The following is a 25,503-nucleotide window of genomic DNA, read 5'->3' as shown; positions in this document are numbered from 1 at the left end:
ATCACTTTCATCAAAAGCATGGTTGAACCTCTTCCTATGTACTATGTATAGTATGGGAAACATGCCCCTGGGGTGGATGGAAAGAGGAATAAATATAGCAGCTTATTCAGTCATAGATTAGAGTTACATAGGATTTAATTATATGTTCTGTCACTTGTTATTTGCAAATCATCAAAACATATCAGTCAGAGTTTTTTTTGTGGAATGATTTTGTCAAGCAAATGAAGTGTGTATGGATAATAGGATTATTTCTTATTTTGAATGACGTTGCAAATTGAGTTCACTGATATTAATGATTTTTCTCACCCCATATGAATCATGACCGCTTTATCATTTTTATGTTTGTTTGTTTTTTTCTTGGAACTGACTTATGCTTGGATTAAACTCGAGTAGTAATTACCGATTTACAATTATCGTGATCATAGCAGAAGACTGGATTTTATTGAAAACATATAAATGATGTAGCCATGATATGCCATTTTCATCTATAGGTTTTCAAAGAAAATGTACACATTTTCACTTCAATTGTCACTTAATACTGCTGCGCTATGATATACACTCAGCTAGTAAGGATGTGACTAAATGGATATTTGCCAGATTCTAAAAGGTACGACTTTGTGTGTTAATGGCACCTTGCGAAAATACACCAGCGCCAAATCAATCGTTTTCCACTGCATTCATCCAAATTCCACGTTCCGCTGTGTGACAACTGGTAATCAAAATCATCCATCAGCACCTTACTATGATTGATATGAAACACAAGACAATGCCAGATTAGACATTGTCACCATTTCACATTTTATTTTTACTCGTTATATTTTTCAAAATTTCTTTTGACAGTTCAATTCTCGACATTTTGATCCCAATTTGGCAAATAAATGAATGTAATCAAGATTTTTATGAAAGATCATGAGCCATTCACAGCTATGGTAAATATATTGGAATAACACCTGTGAAATTTCAGTTTGGTTTGAAATTATTTTGCAGTGTACTCGGCATATTCACTATACTGGTGTATTTTGTCAGTGTTTTGCTAATATCTTTTGCAAGGATTGTAATTCAAGCGAGTTTTCAATAAAGCAAAACATAAGCGAGTGTAATACCTTGTCGTAGGGATTTCAATCACCCAGTGGTACGGAATGGTAAATTGGACATTAGGCACGGGTGATTTGATGCTGTAGTACATCATTGTTAAAGGGAAATATTACCTGCTCAAAGATATCAAGGTGTATATATATATATCTATATATATACTCCTATGGTACCTAATTAACCTGAACGGTTCAAATTCTTTCTTGAGAAAGCAGAAGATATATAATAATGCTTAGATTCTTGTACATTGTGCAAGCTGGAAAAGAAGAAAGAGCGTTGTGAACAAAATTAGTTTAGTGAGAGAGGTAGGGGATTGAAAGTATTGTTGAAGATTTTGTACACTGGTAAAAATAATGATGTTATTGTTGACCCACGCATGCTAAGTTCTGTTTAAGATGGGGATTGGAGGGTTCAGCTTTGCGACAAAACTTGTAACATTTGAGAAAATATACATGTGGGATAAAAGGAACTGGATTTAGAACCTAAAGAGTCCAAATTTGTTCTGTAGGGCAAATTTCACAAATCAGAGTCTATTTAACATTTGCAAAAATATGTTGCCAAATAATTTAGCTTAATATCTATGGGTAAACGTCCTTTTATATATCATAAGTAATGGTTCAAACTACCTACACTTTTTCACCAATACTTTTCAAAATTCCTTACAATTCAGCACACATGTTTAACACCTGAGCATTTTTTTTACCTGAGGACTATTTGCTTCTAAGATTGTGCAACACCATCTGTGTTTGTTATTAAAAGCCATCTCTAATACACACATCCAGGGAACCTACTCACCATAACACTCCAAAAATGCTCTGAAAAAACGAAAAATGCAAGAAAATCTTCGTTTGATGTGATGCTTGTCGGCAGTGTGTGCAGCCATGTAGAGTTGAACTATGCAGCCCAAGGCATGAAAGAGTGAGGCCACTCTCTCTACAAGGGGGTTTTTGATTCGAAACGAAAATCACTCTGTAAACCGCTATCTTTGAACACAAAAAAACCAAAGCCGACAGGTCGCCTGGGGATGAGTTTTAAGTGTGGACTCTAGATATAAACTGACTCAATGGGTTACCAACTGGTGTACTAGGCTACCTTGTGGACATAGAGTGGGGATGTTCACAGCGAATAAAAAATGTCAATATTTCAACTAACATGATTTCAGAATAGCTGTTAGACAACCCCTATGTCGATAATGATGCTAGGTAAACGGTATGGTAAAGGTCAGAGGAAGGCCTACAATTGAAAACAGAATGCCGGGGCGCTGTCATTTTGTGTTGCCATGAGTGACTGCATTGACTTTAACTCAGCAATTTGAGAACAGAAAAGGGTGTAGTGGCTTTTCTTTCCTTCTTCCACAACACTACATGTCTTTGTTGATGGTTTTGATAGGAGCACTATGTTGATACAAATTTGACTGAATGTCCATAACTATGGAGGGGTAAGATGTCTTATCCATTGAAATTCAAAAACTTCAATAGGACTTTTCCTTGTCATGATCATGTAAGATACTTGAAATTTCTTTTTTAAGACCATGCATGATTATGTGTAACGTTAAATGCCTCCCTGGTCCTAAAGATAGATAACAGGATTCTATTAAATGATGTTTGTGACTTAAGAATGGGCGATTCCAGTTGAAATCCATACACCCTCTATTGAAGACATAACCTTTGTCTCCCACATACATTTTTGTATAAAGGAGTGTAGATTTCAAATGGAGTCATTCATTCAGGTAATCCCATTTGAAATTCACACTCCCTGTGCAGAAGATTAAGGTCAAGACTTCCATAGGGGTGTATGGATTTCAACTTTTTGAACTCTCTCAAAGTGTAAACTGTCTTTTCAAATAACTTCTTATAAAGCAACGTGTAAGACATACATGACCACAAATTAAAAATTCAGCAATTATGTTTAAATTGAGACAGAAATTAAGTCTATTAATCTAATTTGCTAATTAACAATTCATTAGCAATAATCTCATTGTAAATGTTCTATAATTGGTTGAACACCCTACGAATGCTAATAGTTTGAAGGTCAACCCCATTGCCATGTGCTGTGTAGTACCAATGGATTCTAGTAGTACTTTTCATGCATTTCCCTAATGTCCCTGGCTATTAATGTCATTATTTTATACTTTTGCTTACAAGGAGAAAGAACTTATCAAGGAGTGAAGGATGTTTAAGTAATGCTTTACATGCACACCAGATGCTTAAACATAAAAAGTCCTAAGTTTTCAGATATTTTCTCAAAATATCAACAGCTCTATCTCAAGAACCACTGAACCAAAAGTGGGATTGTTTGTACTCATTTTAATGTGTTTGTCATGCTGATTTCAAATACGGTCATGTAAATGTACAATTGTGATATTTTTTTATTTTTTAAAGAAAATTTAGAGCTATTAGTCCCCACAATTTTAACAGTAAGACAGTTCTGACACTCTCTTCAATGATGAAGGACTAGATTAGAATTATAGTAGGACATGTAGTGTGATAGTAGTGTGATTTTCATTAATCAATGACAAATTAAGAAGTGATTTATTAATTGCTAATTGATGTCAAATCAAAGAGCCGATTTATTAATTGCTAATAACTAAATCTGGAATCAAAAAAATTATAATTTATAGTGGCTAGCATTAAATTAGCATCTCAACTGTCTGTGTCCAGATTTAACAAATGAATAATAATGCTGTAACACCAATAATTTTGTAAGGACTCAGTTGTTAGCAGTAAGGCCAAATAAAAAAAATAAACATGTTTCACGTCCCCTCCCGCTTCCTTTTTTGAGGTTTCCTGAAATATATTTTTTTTTTTTTTTAATTCACTTATAACTTTTCAAAAAATATGTCTAGGAAGTTGGGATGCTTTCTGTAGTCTTTTTAAGATACAAGAAACATTTTAGGAAGGTTTTGTGATCATTAGAGGGGGTGTAACTCTCAGAACAACAAATAAAAAAGGGCCTCCTCCTTTTTCCAGGCATTATTGTATGTACGCTAAAACAGCTCAAGTATGGGTATTTACATCAATTTTGCGATAAAAAATAGAAAATAAAAAGTCCCCTCTTCCTCCTTTTTTTTGAAAACCCGGACGTGAAACATGTTTTATTTTTTACTTGGCCTAATACGAAATTGAAATTCAATCAAGTTTGTGTTTGAAGTATAATGTGTTCCCAATTTATAATTTAAAACTGTAAGTTGAATTTAATTTATATGGGAACCTACAGTAATTCTTCTATAAAAAAATTTAGTGTAATTATATTTTTACAGATCAACTTTCACTTTTCCACTTTTTCACCACACTTCTAATGAATGTGCAATTGAGTTACTCACATCAAAAGAATTATGTCAGTGCAGTTTTTAAACACAATAGGTGAATATTTCAAAGTAAAATCTTAGATGAAATAAAAGCCGAAAGTCTATATTCAGTTGATAATAAGGCAGTTAATAATTAGGTAAATTGACTACCCTTTTAGCACATTTAGATGATATTCAGTTGGTGTAAATACCAGTGCCTATTGTGAAATGAAAGTTGCTATCTTCAGAATCACCGCTTGTTAACCTTCACCCATATCGTTGGTGGTCAAGTGGTCAAAATTCCAGAATAAGTCCTTCTCAAGTTGAAACTGATTGAGTACAAATTGAATTCTTATTTATCAATCTCATATCTCAAGATTCCAATGTCTTTTCCATATTGTTAGAACAAAAACAAAAATCTTGTCAGAGAGTTCAAATCTGTGGCAGATTTCATAAGACTGACCTTATATGTCATCAATGAAGGATCTAAGAAGCTTACAGAGAAAGGATGCATGAACGAAAAGTGGGACAAAAAATGAACTTTATATTGCAGCCTTAATGTGAAGAAAAAGTATTTTTAGATGCAAAACACTGAAAAATTTCAGTTTGATAATATAGATATGAACTACTTCTTTCATTGATTAACACTAACAGTGTTTTACACTGTTAAAATGTTTCTTAACAATTTATGCAAAATATAAATTTTTATGTTTCTTAACAATTTACGCAAAATTTAAATTGAACACAGTGCTGCATGAACTTATAGTAAAACCATAATGAAAGATAGAGATAAAAAGACTAGATTGCGTCTGACGTCAGGGCAAAGGTGCGCCGTGATTGGTTGCTTACCTGCGCTGTGTGGCATTTTCTGTCTAGTTGTCAGAATTTCAGACGCGAACCAGTCTTTTTCAGACGCCAACTAGTCTTTTTATCTCTGTTTTTCATTATACACTACTTGCTTAAAATTTTACCCAGTCACTTCAATTTTTACGAAAGGATAAGTAACATTTTACACAAGTTACGTTGTGTTGTTAGGTGTACATTGTAAACAAGCAGCACTGTGTAAAATATTATCCAACTATTTCAACAGTGTATATTGTTATTGTTTGAAGTACATGATGTGAATGCTAGTGTTGTATAATCTTGTGTTTTTTGTCATCACAATAGGGAAATAAGTCGTTCCCTGCTCTACTTTTAAATTATGCATAACTGCCATTGCAAATTCACCTGAGAAAAGTCTCTTTTCAACTCAAAGCACTTTTCTCTCTCATCATTTTTTCTTAAAAGCATACCAAAATAATAACAAAGTTTAATGCTAGTTTTCTGCGTATATGACCCACTTTTTTACATTTTGCTATCATCATCAGCATGTGCTTGAAATTTGACTCTCAGTTTGAGTTCAGAGATGAGTAAAGCTTAGAATAGAACATCATCTTATTCATTCCCTCCTCCTTGTGGTGATGCTTTCATCTTCATCCGAAGAAGTGGAGGACATTTTGGTGGTATACTCGCTCTACCCAAGTCTCGGCTGGTTAACGCAGGGATCGAATTCCTGCTAATAGTCGGCACCGGGTAACGTAATCAGTCGTAGCTGTGCTGGCAGTCAGGGGTAGATTTATAAATGAGAAACTGTTTAACACTTGGTAAACATTTCTGTCATAACTGATATAGTCGGGGCTTAAATGATGACCTGATAGCTCGCGTTGCCTGATTGAGGGAATTTACTACTAGGCCTATAGGTGTATCGGTTTGAAGTAATTGTGCAACAGAGTGAATTTTATATGAGGCTTATAATGTCATGACGTGGGTCCCCATACGATCTCCATGATTTTGCCACTAATGTTGAATTTCAGTGTCTTGGAGTCAAAATTGGGTGCATGCTCCCTCATTGTAGCTTCATGGTGATGCCATGCTGTGGGTTCAAATCCAAGCAGAACTGAGTTGTTTCCTCCAGTGGGCATAAAACCTTCTATTTGCTTAAATCATACAAATATGTTTACAACTTATAGTATACAATTTTCTCAAACAAATGATCTGAGTATTTGAAAATTTGATTATAAATGTAAAAACTTATACGATGATCGACTGATTTTTAGTACATATCATCACAAGTTCAAGCATGGCTCAACAATGGAGTAACATGTTCAATTCAGGTGTTAGCGGGTGATATTTTAGGTAATGTCTAAGGGGGCAACATACTCTCTCGCTCACTGCTGACCATTACTGCCCTTGAAAGCCCCATTAACGTCCACCTGAACCGTAGGTCTGGGATCATTATTAGTCCCAATAATATCTCATCACTGAAGTCATGAGCCGGCAACCTACCATCTGATATTCAACTCGTGTCACTTTCCATAAAACAATTTCCAGCACGCTACCACACACCGCTTTTTAATTTCAAGCACTTTGGAGCTTCTTCTATGATGTCATTTAAACTCCTTCAAGAGTCCGGAGCAAAATTCATATGGTTCTCTATATGATACAGGTTTAATTACTTACAGCTGACATTCGAGCATTATAATATTATAGTTATCTGTGTCCGAAGAAAATTTAATTCATAATTTGATTTGTAAGCTATTCTGATATTATCATGATGCAATGTTTTTAATGGTCATGTTGGTAGTATAGGAATTATCCATATGTTTTTATCTTAGCATGCTAATGACTTGGGATGATGTATCCAAAGTAGGGGCCTATATATTTCTATGGGAGAATATAAGTTTCTTTTTCCGGTATATTTCTTGTAATATTTAAATTGGGACAGCATCTCGAAGGGTGTAGCAAAAAACAAGTTGTTTTCCTCTGAAGCATGGCACTTAAACAACCCGATTTTTAAACAGTTGTTTGAAATATTGTTTGCTGTGTAGCAAGCAAAAATATAACCTCTCTTTTCTTTGTGAAGTTTTACAAATTTTTGTAAAAAACAAACAATCTTAAAAATTACCACAGCAATAATGCAATATATTTTTTTTTCACAAAATTACTCAATAATACCAGCCATAACAATGAAAGCCAGAGAGCCCTGGTCCAAAAGAAGGAACAAGTCTGAATGTTGGTCACATTTTCAGCAGAAGTTGACAACACCCTTTTGTCCATTTATATGGGTCAAACATTGATCATTTATTGTCATGATACCCAGGCATGATACATGCAAGGACAGTATAGCAGACATCAAGACCACAGTTATTTGGAAGTGCGGTGCTTTTAATATGTTCTATGTTTGGATAATTAATTAGTTTGGCTCATTAGTTAATTAGCACCTTCCTAATTTCTGTGTGTATTATAAGCTCATTTAGGTGGTGTGGAAAGTTCACATCGTCATGATCACTACTGTTCATTAAACATGGATATAAACAAGGCCATATTGTTTTGAGGGTATAGCATGCTCATTAAGAAATGTATTCTTTTTGGAAGGAAGCTTAGGGGAAGCAGAGTCCAATAAAGGCTGATTCTTCTGAGGGGCTGTTTACCCTGTACCACTACCTGGTTAAAAAATAGGGGGTGTGCAATAATTTTACGGCATGATGTCAGAAACATGCTAATATTTTTTTATAATCTCTGCATTTCTTGTGTGGGTGTGGATGACCAATTTTATCAAACAAAAGTCTCCGTAAATGGAGTCGACTCTTGTTTATTATGAAATGAATTTATATCTCATAATGTGGGGCAAGTTCAGCCCATAGATGAGATTGTGAATGTAGTTGAAGTGCTCCTTGAGGATAGCCACTCAATTATCTACTGACCATGTTGACCACAAAGCGGACAAAGCCCACTGACCTGTATTGCCATACAAACAAAATGCTTGACTTGAAAGATGGATTGCCCATCTCTACAACTTGACTTTGTCAGATTTTAGTCTAAATCAATGTAAATTGTGATTATCTGGTCTTTATTGATAGGGTCTATGCTAATTGTTGCCAGTGCTCTTTTGCTAGATAATAGTGATACGGTCAGGTTACGGCCATATTTTACGCACCAATATGCATTGCAAGTGTGATCATGGGCTCAGCATGAACAGAGTGCCCAAATTCAAAATATTGTGGCACAATTCTTGACAAAATCATTGAAATAACTATTTAACTAATAAGTAGTTACAACTATGCATTTGACCTTGTCTTGGTTTTAGACAGCAACCATGGATGTCCACCGTTGCAGGTGTGTCCACGGTTGTGATGCATGTATCCTAATGTAAGTCCACGTTTGCAGGCAATTACAAATGCACCCTAACCCCACACACAAACAAACAAGCAAACAAATTTTATGAGTACAAATAATGATGATGTTAATCGCAATGATGATAATAAATGCAGCTGCTGATGACGCTATAAGGAAGATGAAGAGCAATAGCTTTTTATAAAAAAAATTCAAACCACTACTAATCTGAAGCATTCAACCCACTCCATCCCTCCCCTTCATCCTGCCTCATCTTAATCAAAATGTGCAATTTATCATCAACCTTACTATAGCAGTTATAATATTATTTCTATTTGTTTACAGCCTTCCAGGCAACAGGTTCACTTGTTGCCTCATAATATCTCTCTGCTTAGTAATATTTGTTTAGATCAATTTATCAACTTGAATTAACTCCTACATACAACCTTGTGAAAAGGTGCTAAAAAGATGCCATGTTTTTTGTGCAATCTATCCATTTTGATACCGCTCCCAATTCAAATTTAATATATTTGCCTCGGAGGCCACTATTCACTGCGCTCAGTATATTGCCATTATAGTTTGTAATCAAAATTGTCATTTTGTACAATTTACGCGAGGTGGCTCGAAGCTAAACAACGGATGAAAGCGCCGGCAAACATTTCATTTCACCTTTAAGGAAGAAAAAATTGTGCTCCTTGGAATTATAAAGTGAGATTCCCCGCAGATTTTGCCCGAGCCTGCGCTCGAAGCCGTCATGATAATCTTGTCACAAAACCTTTCAGAAAATGCAATCTTGAGTAGTGTGTACGATACTTTCCGCTCACTCCGACGCATGGGGATTCCGTGGATAATGAGGTGCCAGCTAGGATTTCACAGAGAGGCTAGATAAGTAACTACTAGACAACGGAAATCACAAATTCTCTATTGTGTAACAAGAAAAAAAATGAGGTTTTTGATCAAAATAGAATAGAATGTCAGGTTGTAAGAAAACAATAGTTCTGACAAAAACTATTCAATAAATCATATTTTGGGGAATGAATTTTGTATCCACTCATTTTATTGAAGAGTATTTCATGGTATTTGTTGTGATCAGAATATTTTGAATGGGGACGGTCTGATAGATAGTGTGATATACAACATACAAGAGAAAGCATTAATGTTAGGTTTCATGGTATTGTATATAGCGGATTGTAATGCATGATTTATCTATCTAAGCCATGCTCAAGGCACTGTTGAATTATACAAGGCATCTATTACAGAAATCTAGGTACAAGATAGACAGTATGAATGAAAAGAAGTATAGGAATGGTAATGTTATATCCCGGTGGGGTCACTCCCTGGCAGGGGGGACGCATAGGACCGTTACCACAAGTACAAATTACCCCCTTTTGCAGTCGATTTCAAGGACAAATCATGAAATTTTACCCCTTTTTTTACTCCAAAACAAGGACAAAATGGTACTCTGAAACACCCTATTTTTTAGATTCGAGGACACATTTGCAATTTTGACCCTATTTCAACATTTCAAGGAAGGGATTTTTAGGCCTATGAATGTTTTTTTCTTCCAGTAATTAACAAGGGCATCACAGAATTCAAGTAGTACCCCTTGCATATAAATCAGAACCGAGAACAATATTGATCACGGGATGAGTACAAAGTAGGAAATCAAATTTATTCCTGTGATTTTTTTATCTGGCCACGCGGGATCAGGAGAAAATAATAAGAACCCCTTTTTCAATTTCGCTGACATTTGTGCAATAAAACACCCCTATTTTTCCAATTTCACGGACAATTTTTTACGCTGACATGCCCTAAAAATGACCCCTTTTTCCTTGATTTTGGTAACGATCGTGCGGTCAGTATTGCAAGTTGAGTGACCCCACCGGGTGTTATATACAACAGAGAAAATTGGAAAATTCAAGACAATTTCATAAAAACAGGCATGAATTTGAAACCAAACTTGACTCCAGTGGTACTGGAATTGAACTAGGGTCTCAAGAGTGAAGACCAATGTTTCCTGCATTATTGCAGTATGACACAATGTTGCAATGCTTTTTCTTTTACCACATCCAGCAATAAATATATGAGAATCATCACCAAGATCTGTGGTATCATGAAGAAGATGTTGCTGAAGGCCAATTGTTAGAAATGAAAGGTCTTTCTTGTAAAAATGGTCATCTTCTAGCACAGACCACCAGGGATCAGAAAGCCTTTTACATGGCTAAACAATAATATGTGATAATAAACAATAATTTATTATACAATTAAACTTGTTTACAACTATTAACCCTAACCATGCTAACCAGACTGAAACACACTAATGCTCACTATGAAAACCACTGCACATGATGTGATGACACCATCAGCCTAAGTATATGATCACAGAAACCCCTGTGGCTGCAGGTCGGTGATCTTCTGCCTGACATGCAAGGGGTCCGAGGTTCAAATCCTGGGGTACCAAGTGACTTCTTTGTTCATCTTCTCTCTTTTTTCGTTTGTTTTGTCCCTTCTGATAGCAAAAAAACCATGGATTGGGTTAGGGTTATAAATAAGACTTAGCTGACCATGGAAAGTATTGAGGGTGATAATCACTGTTATGATCATCTCAATGATCAAAGAGATGAAACTGGTATAAGGAGGTATTGGATGTAAGGTCATTGGTGATACCAGGGATTTGAGAGATATGTGTGGTGAAAACAAGGGATTAAATGAAAACTTCAATAATATATTAAAAATATTGGGATCTCACAGTCATGAGCTATATAGGCCTGTGCTTTGCTGTGTGTTCTCCAGGTGTTCTCCTGGGTGTTCTCTATTCTAAAGGCCATTACATACTTCATTATTGCAGTATCTTCCAATACATCAAGAAAATTAACTATACTCCATGTGATATATATCGCTATCGCAAAGAAGATGTGACTTTACTGTATCACTTCTTCTGTTGAAGTTTACTTGACCTTGATTTCTCAGCAGCCAATCAGAAGGGTTACAGTGCTGCGATATCGCAGTGAAGTTGAGTAAAATCAAACTGTTAGCAATATACCAAGAAATCCATCTTAAAATCTTTCTTGTGGCTTAGGAGACCTACATTTTGAGCATCATTCTCTGTGCTTTGTAGCTTCAAAATCATCAATTTGAAGTATGGATGTGGCCTGGAGGGCTCAGAAGTTGCAATCTTGCTATTTATAGTGCTGTGCTATTTATGCCATCATAAGTTGTGACACACGTAATTAGAATAATTAGATCCCAAGCATCCCAGTTATTTTGGTATTATCGGCAACTGATAAAAGATGGAAGATTTCTGTCTTAGGACCCGAAGGCTAAGAGTAGAATTGGTCACTTGCCTTATTGCAAGTGGCATTTTTTGCTCGATTTTTTTTGCGTGACCTACATATTTTCAACTTGTGTTACTTTTTTACCACTTGAGGTAACCTTTTAAGGTACATGTATGATGGTTGAATGAAGATAATGAACTATTTCATGAGACATGAAGATTCAAAGCCCATCCCTTCATTGCACTTGAATGCCCATGAACTCTGAATGTGCACTGATAACATGTTAACACTTGTGCCTAGATCTCAACTTGGTGTGAGAGTGTAAAGTATGAGATGATAGATGTGCACATGACAAGTATGTGACAGAGTCTACCCATCCCCTTATCCATGCTCTTCTGACCATGACCTATACTGCATCAGTCCTAATTATTTAGAAGACATCAATGGCAGAATTCTTTGTCGGAGTCTAGGTGGGGATACATCATGTCAATATCCTCTGCTCAAATTTTTCGCCTGCAGGGGTGGAGTGAAAGAGGATGCATGCATCTTTCACTTATTTAGAACAATGTTGATTTTGCCATCTGTGATTGTGCAGAAGTGGGACAACCGTTTTTCACCGCTCTTAAGTAGATGAGGGCAACGATCGATCTGTACGACATGTTTTTGAAATGTCATGAATGCTGTTATGTTTGCGTTACCGATGGGATGCCGAGTTGTTGTTTCTTGGTGTCTCTCCAGTAATAGGCAATTCTAGCTGAAATCCATACACCCCCTATGGAAGACATGACCTTAATCTCCCACACAGGGAGTGTGAATTGCAAATGGGGTTTCCTGGATGGGTGATTCCATTTGAAAATCAACACCCCTAGTGTGGGAGATTAAGGTCATATCTTCTACAGGGGGCATATGGATTTCAACTGGAATAGCTCGCATGGTTCTCTTCACTCCTGTGTGGTGCGCCAAGTTTCTAATCAAATGTCAGTTAAGAGCTTCTATGAATGAACATATTTCAACACGGCTTCCCCCCGAGGCAAACAATATTAGTGGCAGTGTTGCAAAAATAACCTGTAGTACTACACCTTGATTGATGTTATATAATGATTGAAATTTGATTGACTTGGTATTCGTTTTAATGAATGAATGGCAATATGGTTCCTTTACCCCAGGGTTTAAGCGCAGCAGCCCCTTCCTCTTTAGCTTTACCCTTTTATTGATTGTAAGAGTCATTTGGAAACTATAGTGACTTAATTTGCTCTGAAGCTAAGAGATACTCAAATTTCAGTTCAAGTCGCTGTTTAAATCACATACTGTTTTGTATCTTGCACACGCTAATGATATTTTTGTTTTCGCACATAATTTTGAATTTTTATTAACGAATATTGATTTATCTTGTTATTTCTATATCTATACAGGGACCTCAGCCACAACTATTTGATGGTACTACCAAGAAAAGTGTTCAGAAAAGTCACTTCGCTGAGAAAATTGTAAGTAGCTTAGAAATAACGTTCATAATAATCGGCTGTTTGTAAAAATGTATAAATGTATCTTAAGACTTAGTTTTAGACTATCCCGACTGTAACATATGAATTCAAAGTACAATTATGCTAGTTGCCGTTGCTCCGCAGAGGTGCTTCCAAGTACACAACTTTAATTGGTTTTTAGTTGCCAAGTGTGATTTAACCGCCGGCTTCTTTAAAAAAAGCGTTAACACTGTTAAGTTTAATAGACCTAGTCGAGGATGTGCTGTGGCGTCAGCATTTATCGCACCCTAAGCGGCAATTTGGGCCACAATGAGCGACAATGAGCATGTTCACCTCCCTTGTTTTCCACTTCAACTGCTCAGTGTCAGAAGTGGGTAAGTACAATAGCTGCCAGGTGTAGCTGCTATGTGTAGATGAGTACAATATACTGTGTGTAAATTGCCAAATGTTCACAGGGCAGCTATTTGTACATACCCACTTCTGGCACTGAGCAGACAACTTATGTGTTTCTGGTGAACTCTAGACTGCCAGTTTCACATTGCATTGATTATTTCTCACCTAGCTTTTACAGAGTTATTTACTAAAGTGAAGTTACAAAAGTCATGCAAGGTACAGGTGTGACAATGATGCTCCCATATGCTATCTATCATGGTCAAGATGCTATCGCCAACCATTTAAAGCTGTCTTTATTGATGAGTAGTAGTAACAAGTCAAAATTATCATAAAAGCTTTGAGAATTTCACTTCCATTTCTGCTTACATTTTATGTAGATTCACAAAAAGTTAGTGGCAAAATGACTGTATAATGTTTTCATTATAAACATCAAAAAGAAGAATTTCTTATACCGAATCATCATACAATATCATGCATTTAAGTGAATTCATGCATATCATAGACAATAATGGGCTATTCCAGATAAAACATGCACCCCCCCTATAGAGGGCAACGGAAATCCAGATTTTTTGGTGGTCTCTGGGGCTCGGAATTCAGCCAATTCTACAATATGCTTGTCAAATTCCAGCCTATTCTGCCTATGCTTGGCGCAAAATTTCCAGATTTTTCCACCGTTTTGTTAGTCTGAAGGCATAGAGGGTTTTGGAATTCCAGGTTTATTGTGTTTATCCTTCGTTGGATTTCCAAACTTTTTTGCCTCTGGTCAACAAAATAATCCATATTTTTTTCCATTGAGGTGCTGGAATTCCAGATCGTTTTGTTAGTAATTTGTCGGGATTTCCAGTCTTTTATGCAAATAGATATCAGGAATTCCATTCTCTTCCAGTTCAATGTAATTTGTCATTATGTAGGCCTATGTACATATGAGAGGGGGGGCTGTGTGTGTGTGTGGGGGGTGTTTTCTCCCATCCCATACAAGTTGAGTTCACAATACTTGGCGCCTCCAATTGGTGGTGGGTACTAGTTATCATCATGATTGACAGCCCAAGTTACTATGACAACCAATTTTGTTGTTGAGTAGGCCCTAATTATTTAAAGGGAAAGAAAAAGAGCAAGGTACACCAACTTGACGTGAAACAAGTCGCAGGGTGGCGAATCAGACCCCTCCCCTGCTCAGACAGTCGACAGATATGTTGTGACAAAATTTACGATTTGCATCTTCCTTTTGGTCTATAGTTTACCCCAGTTTGGCCCATTTAGTATTAAAATGCAAAATTGCCGCGCCTCTCGGTAGGCCTATTCTGTGAGTAAATCTGCGAGACACCCCCATGGAAATTCATCTTTTTTTTCTTCTCGAATTTGAATACGAATCTCAAAAATGAGAGTTATAATTCCACCCTTTCTATAATGTAAAATCATAAATAATATGAGTGCTAGGGCAGCTCCTCGTTGTAAAAGGCCTATGCATCTCCATCTTCCTTTGGCACATGTTGTCCTCAATTTTGTTCATTCTAGCATTGAAATTGCATTTTTTTTTCGCGCGGATTTGTCCTGATGTTCTTTTAGTAGCAAATCAGTGGGACGATTTGGAAATTTTGCCCACTGGTTCGGTGATTCCGGTACCATCCACCTTTGAATTTTAGCATTGAAATGGCAACTCTGGGGTAAGCTTGGAAAAAACTTGGGTTACAGTTGTGGGGGAGGGGTGTCTTCTATCTGAAGGGCCGCCACTAGAGGTGGCAATCATGTTGCCTTGCCCATGGACCATCAAAAGGTAAATCCAGCCATATACCAGCGATACCAGCAAAATTTATTTTTCGCCCCCCCCAAGCAAATGCACTAATTAGTATGTGTAGGACTAGGAGCAGAGAAAATCTCTGGTACATCATAGGTGTGATAATGGGGTACACTGCCCATTCAACAAGTTCAACAAATAAAGTCAATACTATTACGTAATAATTGTTCATGGTACATAGCACACACCATAGATAGTGCACACGTACATGTACACACAAGGAAAGTCAATATTGTAGTTCTTGGTCATGCAGTAGCCGCCCTGTCATCTGTTGAAAATTTACTGAGTGTGCTTTTAGAATATTCTAGGATAGCTGATTTAACCCATCATGGCTTTGGGTTTTAGTAACAGGTTTACTTTCCGGGATTGACTGATTTTCAATGATGGATATAAATTTTAAGTTTAGCATCAGTTTTTGTTATTTAGTTAAGTTTTATAAAATGTTACAAAATAAAATAAATTTCATAATAATACATAAAATAGTATTAAACTCTGACAAAGGCTACGAAAAAACCCTTCTCTATGGGCCCAACCGATTGTTTTTGAGAATGAAAAAAATGTGTATTTTGCTTAAATCATAGAAAATATGTTTGTAAAAATATTTCAGATTTTGGTGATATTTTAGGGTAATTTCAAGTTAGCCTCCCTCTAGAAAAACAAACACAAAAAACGTCTGACCCTACTTGAAGTAGAAAGGTCCGCCTGTAGAACAGGGTGGGGTTTTTTTTCGTCGCCTAAAATACTTTTAGATTAAATAACATGACACAAAAAAACAGAAATTTTGACAATAATAGTTTTTTTCTGATCAAATATAAATTTTGACCAAATTGTCAGCAAATTCATTTTGCGATGAACAGTACAAAGATTACACATAAATAAATTTATAAAATTTGAAAGAGGGACTCTAAATATACATTTAAAAATCCAAAAGCATATAAAATCAAGAAGTGCATTATTATTAAAATTAATTTATATTAAATGATGCTCCCCGCCTAAAAAAAACCCGGACATTGATTTTGTTTTTACATGTTTTGCATCTGGAAAAGGTCTCATTACAAACGTCATACGAATTCGTCTCTAGCTCTATGGATTGTTTGAAATTGATAACATTTGAAAGAGGGATATGAATCCAGTATCATATTAAAATTCTCATCAATATTAACTGTATATATACTAGCTAAAACTACTGTTCTTTGAATGGTACAAAATGCAGATGTTCAATCAAATACATGTTATGTATTGGCAATGTATAAAACAAATAAATATCACATCATTCATTTGTTTCCCAATTTCAAAATCACATTTTTGACCAAACACCTGTTTGACCAAAGACAACTTCCAAACCAAACATCACATTTTTGACCAAAAATCAAATTATTGACCAAAAATCACATTTTAGACCAAAACTAAGTTTTTGACCCAAATCATATTTTTGATCAAAAATCACATTTTAAGCCAAAATATTACAATGTAGTATTAAAACCAAAAATCACAGTAAAAAGGGAAACGATTTTGCTCTGCTGTTTAGTAAAATTAAATAAGACTACTCAACTGGTTTAAATTCTATTTTTTTAATGCCATGTCCCTAATGATAATTGATATAGGCCTAGGTCCTAAATTATTTTAGTTAACATGTTAAAAGGGCATTTCGTGATCCACAGCCTCATCCCCTCACTTTTCTCAAAAAAAGTTGAGATTTTTATACCACTGGATACCTCTGGCTACATAATGTTTATGTACCAAATATTTCTTGCAGATTAATTCCGTTTAGCAAAAATATCGCAAATTTGAATTTCGTTCTGGTATACCAGAGCGAAATTACAACAGTGGCCTATGGAGCAGTGTAAAACACATAATTATAAATCATGCATAACTCGCAAACGCAAAATCGGAATCAACTGAAATTTTGGGAATAAGTTTTTTTCGTGGATATCTACTGAAAAATGTCATAAAAAGACTATGCTATAAGATCACATAATCCTACTATGCACAATGCACATATTTATAAAATTCACTGAATTCAGTCACATTAATTTGCTGGTTTGGGGGAAATTGGTTATTTTTGCTGCCAAGGTTGCTTAATTCTACTTGGTATTTGAGTTACGATAAATTACGGGATATTTTATATACTGGTACTTGTGAAAAATAAAATGTTGACTGGAACATAATACACAAAATAATATTTATATAAATTATTGATCAAATTTCAGCTTTTATGGATTTTGGTGAATTTGTCCTTAAAATGTCAGAATTCTGCACCCATGACTGCAGAAATAAAAATTCCCCAAAACTTTTCAGTTCATTTTACTATTTGATGCATAACCCAATAACATTTAAACTCTTGGTTGTGAAAAAAACCCACCTGGACTGTTGATCTTGTGCCATGTCGGCCATGATTTTTGGCAAATTCTAAAAGCATGATTTCAATGCAGTGCCTCGGTTTGAAAAAAATAATTGATATGTTATTGACATATAAAGTGCCATTTCATAAGAAACCCCTTTTATTTCACACTTTCACAATATGCATGTATGAAAAGGTATGCGGTACTTGTGTTAATTTTGCTCCTAATTGGTATTTTTGGACTTTGTTATTTTAGTTCAGGTCCAATGACCGGTCACAATGGGACAGTTTGAAAATTCATAATTCGAAATGTATTATTTCCGATTTTGACCATTTAAGCACCAAAATTCTTCTGTTGATGAGTTCTATCCAGAAAACAATCGTTTGCAACAACAGGGGCAATATTGTACTATATATGAATATGTACTAGAAGTCAGTCTCACATCTTCTTTTTTGGATATTACAAAACATGTACTCTCCCAAAAGCAAGCTTGAGAACAACTTATAAAAACTACTTGGAAAACATAAATCCAGTTATAAAACAACAAAATATTCTATGGCTTCATGTTATAAAATAAATAAATTTGATGAGGAATTTAAATACATACATGTATGCCATTGGGTTTTGTGTAGGGGGTGGAGGAAAAAAGCTTTGAATGTCATTAAAATATTAAAATACCCTGCATCTCTTTTCTACTAGGCTTTATTTAACTTAGCTCATTATAATATCGTTTTGCTTTTGTAAAGCCTACAATGTTCTTAGCACGTCTAAAATTCCCCTGCATGCTGAGTAAACCAAAAAAGGTTGAATAACACATGGAGATTTAAAAAACGTTAGTAACAAAATCAAATGAAACTGGTAACTTGCGAAACTTTAACCACAGAGCAGTACATGTAACAGAACAAGATCTTGTTCATGGTTGTTTGTTTAACCATGGATAAAGATAATTATGCTCTTCAAACACATTAAAGGTTCCATGACTTGGCAAACAAAGTTATACACACTTGTGTTTATAATACATGCACAGTCTTCACAGTCACACCAGGCTATGTACACGGGATGTACACCCAGTGGATCTGGGGGGTTCTGCTTGATCAGCAGAAGAGATATGTATTTCTCCATCTTCTGGTATTACAGTAAATCTATCATTTCATGTTTGCTGCATATTTTGCTCAAATTTGTATGTACTTTTTACATGACTGTAACTGTAATTGCCCAATGCTATCTGAAATACCATGTAAAGGACTAAGCCTGTTCGAAGTAACATAATAAAACTGGGATCCCCCAAAGCTCCACAGTTAAGCAGCTAAGTCGGTTTTTTACTTTTTACCTCATTTATTTTCGCTTAGTTAAAACTGAGACTAGTAAAACCTGAGACTGTTGGTTTACTAGTCTCAGGTTAAAATGATCAGAAGACCCCCTTGACAGATAAAGTGTTACTAGTAGTAGTAATATTATGTAATCATAGTAATTTTTGACAAAAAGAAGAACAAAATTAAAATTTTACCAAAATCATACATTATGTCTTTTATCATCAATCTCCAAAATAGGAAAGATAAGACATTAGTGGTCTATGGAAAACCAAATTTATCGAACGTAATCAAAACAATAAAATAATTATTTGGCCAAAACAACAACAACAAACAAACATTTGATTGTCCCTGCCCCTTTGAGGGATTCTGATTTTCACCAGCTAAGAGCTGGCTATCTAATTCGGAGATCGTCTTTGTTTACTAAAGAGATTACGGGGTACTAGCATTGGTTTGAATTACTTAGCGGAACTTTTTATGGTGAAAATATATGTAAGACCTGTTATTCGATTTGTAAGAAAAAGAAAGTATGTTTTGCCGTTTCAACGAATGAAAACGAGTGAGAATTTCAAAAGTTATGGTTTGAAGGAAATATAACATTAAAAGTTATATGCCAGGCCTATAATAGTTTCCACAGCATATCAACGAAAGAAAATGATAGTATCCTTGTTATCAGGCGTTCTTAGATTTACATTTGCAGACCTCCTGGAGATCAGCACAGCATGAGATGTGAGTGTATTGATAACATGATTAAAACCTTTATGGACCTAAAAGTCAAAAAAATATCCTATATCCTGTATCGTTTTATGGATAAAAATGACTCAAAATGTCATTTATGAAATAATTAATATCTTAAACATCAGTTTTGTCTTTTCAACAGGAAAAATTCGATGTAATTTCAGGGCCTATTTTTGATATGGGTACAATTGATATACATGTAGGCCTATTGAACAATATCAGTCTTTATACATTTTATAATGTGCTATGCATAAATTGCGAATTAATATATAAATTAATATAAAATTAATGTGCATGTATAAGGTAAGTAGGATGGCAGTTTTTAGCCACTACTAAAAACTGCAGTGTATTTCTTTATATTAATAATGAGCTAAAGGGTAGCCTAAAAGGCAGAAAAGACAAAAAGACAGAACAATTTGGAGTAATTAATTAAACAGTTGACAGGAAGTTATAGGAGTTAATGTTTGGTTTTTCTGTGTGCATGTTCTTATCATTGATGGTTTGGTGCAGGCGGCGAATGGCATGATAGAGCCGGCAGCTTGTGAAACCGCCCGCCGTATGGCATTTTCCAAATACTCGGTTAGTTTTGTGGGGTTCATTATCGAACCCCCATGGTTTTAGCTTGTATTTATATTATTTATTAACATATTGGCCTATTTGTTTGTGAAATTTCAAGCATTTTAAATAAAATAATCCCATTCAATTACACGGTTGACGATGAAAATACAATGCGACCACCACCTGGTTTGGTGGACTGTCATGGAACATGATGGATCATAAAAAAAGAGTGATCCTAAAAATGCCTTCCACCCAAACTAATTACAAGACCTCTTCTGCATTGAAGCTGGCTTCCCCTTTTAAAGGAAATTTTTATCTTCTTCTTTTATTTCTTGCATAAAAGTGGAAAATTAAAGTTAACATATTGGCAATATAATTTGCTTCCTCCTCTTAATGATCAATTTTGCATTGTAGAAAAAAAAATAAATAATAAAAAGTTTCTCCTCTTTTTAAAGTTTTTTTCTGTCAGTGTAGTTTTTAGCTGTGGGCCTACTATGGAGTGCAGCCTGTAGTGTAGAGGTGTATCTTACTGACTTGCTTTTAATACTGACTTTCTAACCTTTTATAATATATAGTTACCCCTTTGGCTCTAAAATCATAATTACAAGACTCTGAATTTGTAAAGCTATATAGACCCTACCGAATACTGGCCACTCGTCCTTTATATTTAAATAAAAGTCTCCCCTCCATAAAGTATCACGGGGCAATTCACAAAATAATACCATAACACATGTGATATGCTGAGGAAGCCTGATTACCTTTTTAAAATAGCTGAGTGGGAGGGTTTTCAATGAAATATTTTTTCACGTCAGTGAAATGATGCCATTTGCCCCCACATCTCATATGCACAGTTTATCCCTTACATATCCTGTGTCTTGAATAGCTATATAGCCCAACCCTGTGGTTAAGAGGCTAGGAAATAATTCCTAATATCTCATACCCTAGTTTGTATGCCTTTATCTAATCTTGCCCCACATGACAACTTACTATTTAGCCCTTAAACCCAGCAAAGAGTCTGCTCAGTGTAGGAATTTTTTAGCCTTTTTTATAAATATGTTTGCAATTGGCTTATAGCCATCACATGCTGACAATACACATAACTGATTGGTTAATCAAACTAGCAGGTCATGGTCAGGCCTAATCACAAAGTAAACATATCTGTATAGAAAACTATGCAGCAGGCGACTTACTTCAGAAAAAGTTCAATATAACTACATTGCATAAAACTAAGTCCATTATCTATAGTTAATTGGTCAAATGTTTATTGACTCTTGTAATAACCCATGTGTAGGCCTATAAACCTGTATAATATTGGTGTTCATAAAAGCAGGACTATGCGACAAATATCCCTGACCCTGACAAAAGCTAGCAAGAGCAAATGGCTGTGTAATTTGTTTACTTTAGGGAGCAACCCAAAAGTTTGATGAAGCCCTATAAACGAAAGTCCTTTCGTTAAAAGGCTGACCCCCTCCCCCCGTCCCTCTAACGTAAGTGTGAAATATTGAAAATTGCATCCCGTATTCCTAGGATATTGTCGTCGTTGAGGAGCGAGGGGGGGGGGGGGTACGCGACAATGTTATGATATGTGTCATCTTTAGACTGAAATGGGAGGCTCTTGCACCCAACATAATAGTTTAAACATATTCTTAAAGCTTTATAGCATAAGAGGGTCATTAAAAAAGTTCTACCTGTTATCTTACGGGCCAGGATATTGAAATTATCCATGAATATACTCTTAAATCTTGGCTACAAAATAAAAGTTATTTGATATAAGTGTAATTTTTTAGTTTTTAAGATGTGATGGTTATTAAAAAAGGGTATTATTTGACCGATGTTTTATTAATTTTTTTACAAACGTAATCGGACTTTCTGACCCCCTCCCCCCCTAACGAAAGGACTTTCGTTTATAGGGCTTCATCGAAATTTTGGGTTGTTCCCTTAGTGATAAGGCATCTTGCATACATGTACAATTTTCATTTTATTTTATTTATTTTATTTATTTATTAGACTCTATACTTCGTAGTTTATGGCCAAGTTTGTTTCCTGTAGGTGGTTTAATAAAAATTCCTTTAAAAAAGGAATGGGGCGCCCAATGTGAGCTTGGTCGTGATGTATTGAATTTCATGGTGTTTAGATTTGGTATTATTATCTCATGAAACCCGGTGACACCTCATTATAGAAATCAAACCTGTTGATAGGTTGTAAGAGGGGATAGCCTTTTCCAGGCACGAATTGGGCCATATATAAAGAAAGTTTTGCTACTTTGCAACGCAATAAAAACCCTAAATGCAAAATGAGATCCTGTAGGTGGCTTCCGAGGTGGCTTAAAAAACTAAATGCAAAATGAGGTTTTTAAAAAATATTGTTTTTCAGAGTCAAGACACAGGTATCATTATTAAGCCTCATATCACTTATTTATTGTCGAATAAGTGCAGAGTAGGTTAGATATGAATATTAAATGTTAGACCAAAGTAGCTCAAAGTACATGTACTATACACCTGATCCGTGAACTTGTCTTTTTTAAAGACAAATTCTTGTTTGTGTAAAAACTGAAGCATCATATGTGTAAAAGAATATTTGAATATTAACTGTACATCATATATAACGATTCGTGATACCCAATCATGCTTCAGTTTATGTGGTTTAGGAAGCAGAATTTTATTTCAATTTTATATACGCCAAAATATTTTCTGAATAATAAAAATGAACACTGAATTGATGGCGGAAATTTTATGTAAAATTTATGTAGGTCCCCACTAAAGATTACTGTTTCGTCATTATGGGAATTTAATCTTTTAATATCTGAAAGAACTTTGGGGACCTACGTGGACTACGAATCCAGACCGTCTTACAAGAAAAATGGTAGGCTGACTAGGCTCCCTAACTTGCAGAGCACGTGCATGCACGAAATCAATTGTGTATGTATCATAGGCCCCTCGTATTGTTTGTATGCGTCTGAGATTCAACAATATTAATAATGGTAGCTCTACACATTAATGTTTTTAAGCAGATAAAATTCCAAAATATGGTAACGCTTTTCTGCCTTTGCTTGTCACGTGGTATGTTGAAGTAATGAATTGAAGTTGTGATTATATGTTCAAAATTTCAAGATGGCTCCAACAAGTTAGTTGGCCGAGCGGTAAACATGGTAAAGGCGCTGGTAATATGTCGATACTGTATACATGATAGCGGTGCACCGAGGGTTCGAGCCCCACCTCTGATGCCGAACTAAATTTCCTTTTTTTTTTTTATTTCATATTATGTTATGGAAATGTGGCTGGGAGAAATTATGTATGACGAAGAGTGGTGTGGGTCTATAGGTTCATCCCCTGCAATGGTGATCCCCAGCCCGACTTGGGTCTTCACTCTTCATTCTAGCTTGTGCGAAGATTTTGTTTTTATAGGCCTATTTGTTTAAAACAGCATCACACTCACTCCCACAGCCCACACCCCCACACACAACGCATGCGCATCATAGTATAGACATATGATATCCCTATTATCATTGATTAAATATTTTGAGCTCAAAATGTAGAAATATACACTTTGAGCTCATCTTATAATAATAGCTATAACAGGGCAAGGAAAGAACTAGGTGTCAATTATAAAAACCGTGAATATATTTACATAAACAAAGTCAAGTAAAACGCAAGTGTGGACAACTCAGCTTGGTCGTGTTTACTCAAGAAAACTCAAGAAACTTGCAAATTTGAGAAAAGAAGTTGCATTGCGTTCGAAACACTAGCATTTGTGAGTCAAGTGCAGTCGTGAACTTATTTTCCTTTCAAATAATAATCCCTCACTCAGACATCAGTATGATACGAGTGGTTATTTGTTTTGTTTTATCGAAGAAATTAGCACATGACACAGACAAGGTATTATTAATTGCACCATTCGATCCATGCAACATCTATTTTTTTTGGTAACAATAAAGGACCATTTCCTCTATACATCTTCCCAATCTGGGTGTTAAATTGATATACCTAGATTTGGAAGACGTGTGTGCACTTTATTATTACTTTATTCATGTCGTATTTTATTCATACATGTCGTATGTATACGACTATACGGACGTTGAAACTTTAAAAAGTAACAGTCCCCAATGACTTTAGATATGAGCTCTTTGATATCCACTCCCAATCAGGGAATTCCTTTTAACAAAGGAGCACCTGCGTAGTACAAGGTACTGCAGCAATTAGCATAAGCACCATCGGCGCGACAAGGTCGCACTCGTTCTACTTGCTGTGGCTTCATGTATTTACCATGTAGCCTATTATAAATATATCTATTTCATTCAAATACAGGTATGTATTTAATATAAAAACAACATTTTAGGCTTTAGGTATTTTAGTCTCAGCTCAAACCAAAGTAAGAAAGTTTGAATTTTATGTACCGTAGAACGTCACTTAATGGCGCACATGGGCTCCTTTGCCTTGGGGTAAATTTCATGTACAAATTTAAGAGAGAGCTACCTCTAAAAATCACAACAAGAATTAAGGGTATGTGCATGCCCTTATTTGCTGGTGGGATTTTTGTGGGAGGGCACTTTAAGTTTGTGTCTAAAATACCAGTTATATCAAAGGGGCCCATAGCGCCATTAGGCGAACGTTCTACGGTATATCCATTGACAATAGACCAATAGACAAAAGACCCGGTTTAACAAGAATGTTAAAATTATATTACGCCAATCAAACATTTTTTAGGCCTAATATAGAAACTAGTAGGCCTACATACCACATATTGTTATTGAAAACCCGTAAGGAGAACAGCAACCCTTCACAAAAGAGAAGCTTAATTTTAGTGGTTACCTAGGATACCAACACCAGTGGCGCAAGAAGGGGACAGGGGATGTGCCCCCCCTTTGTCAAAAGTTCGGGAAATGCACCCAATCGGGGGAAACTGGGGAATTAGTTATTAAATTTTAAAACAGTCAGAGAATCGAGACCCCTGAACCAGACTTTGAAAACCTGCGTACGTTACTGCCAAACACACGCCTAGGTGGTGGGCCTATATTATACATGTAAAACATCATAGATGACTTGGAATAAAGGCAGATAAAGCAAATATAATGAAACCTTTAG

The 25,503-nt window shown here is 35.5% G+C and overlaps 1 protein-coding gene across 1 annotated transcript in view; it reads left to right on the top strand.

Moving 5' to 3' along the window:
• Window positions 1–25,503, top strand: part of LOC140147941 (slit homolog 2 protein-like) — a 250,816-nt gene that overhangs the window by 105,462 nt on the left and 119,851 nt on the right. The window contains 1 exon segment of the mRNA XM_072169734.1: window positions 13,218–13,289. Within this exon segment, the coding sequence (XP_072025835.1) occupies window positions 13,218–13,289 (72 nt within the window).

Source organism: Amphiura filiformis, chromosome 3 (genome assembly GCF_039555335.1).
Source record: "Amphiura filiformis chromosome 3, Afil_fr2py, whole genome shotgun sequence".
NCBI classification, from domain to species: domain Eukaryota; kingdom Metazoa; phylum Echinodermata; class Ophiuroidea; order Amphilepidida; family Amphiuridae; genus Amphiura; species Amphiura filiformis.
The sequence above is the reverse complement of the archived record's forward strand: the minus strand, read 5'-3'. Positions and strand labels throughout refer to the sequence as shown.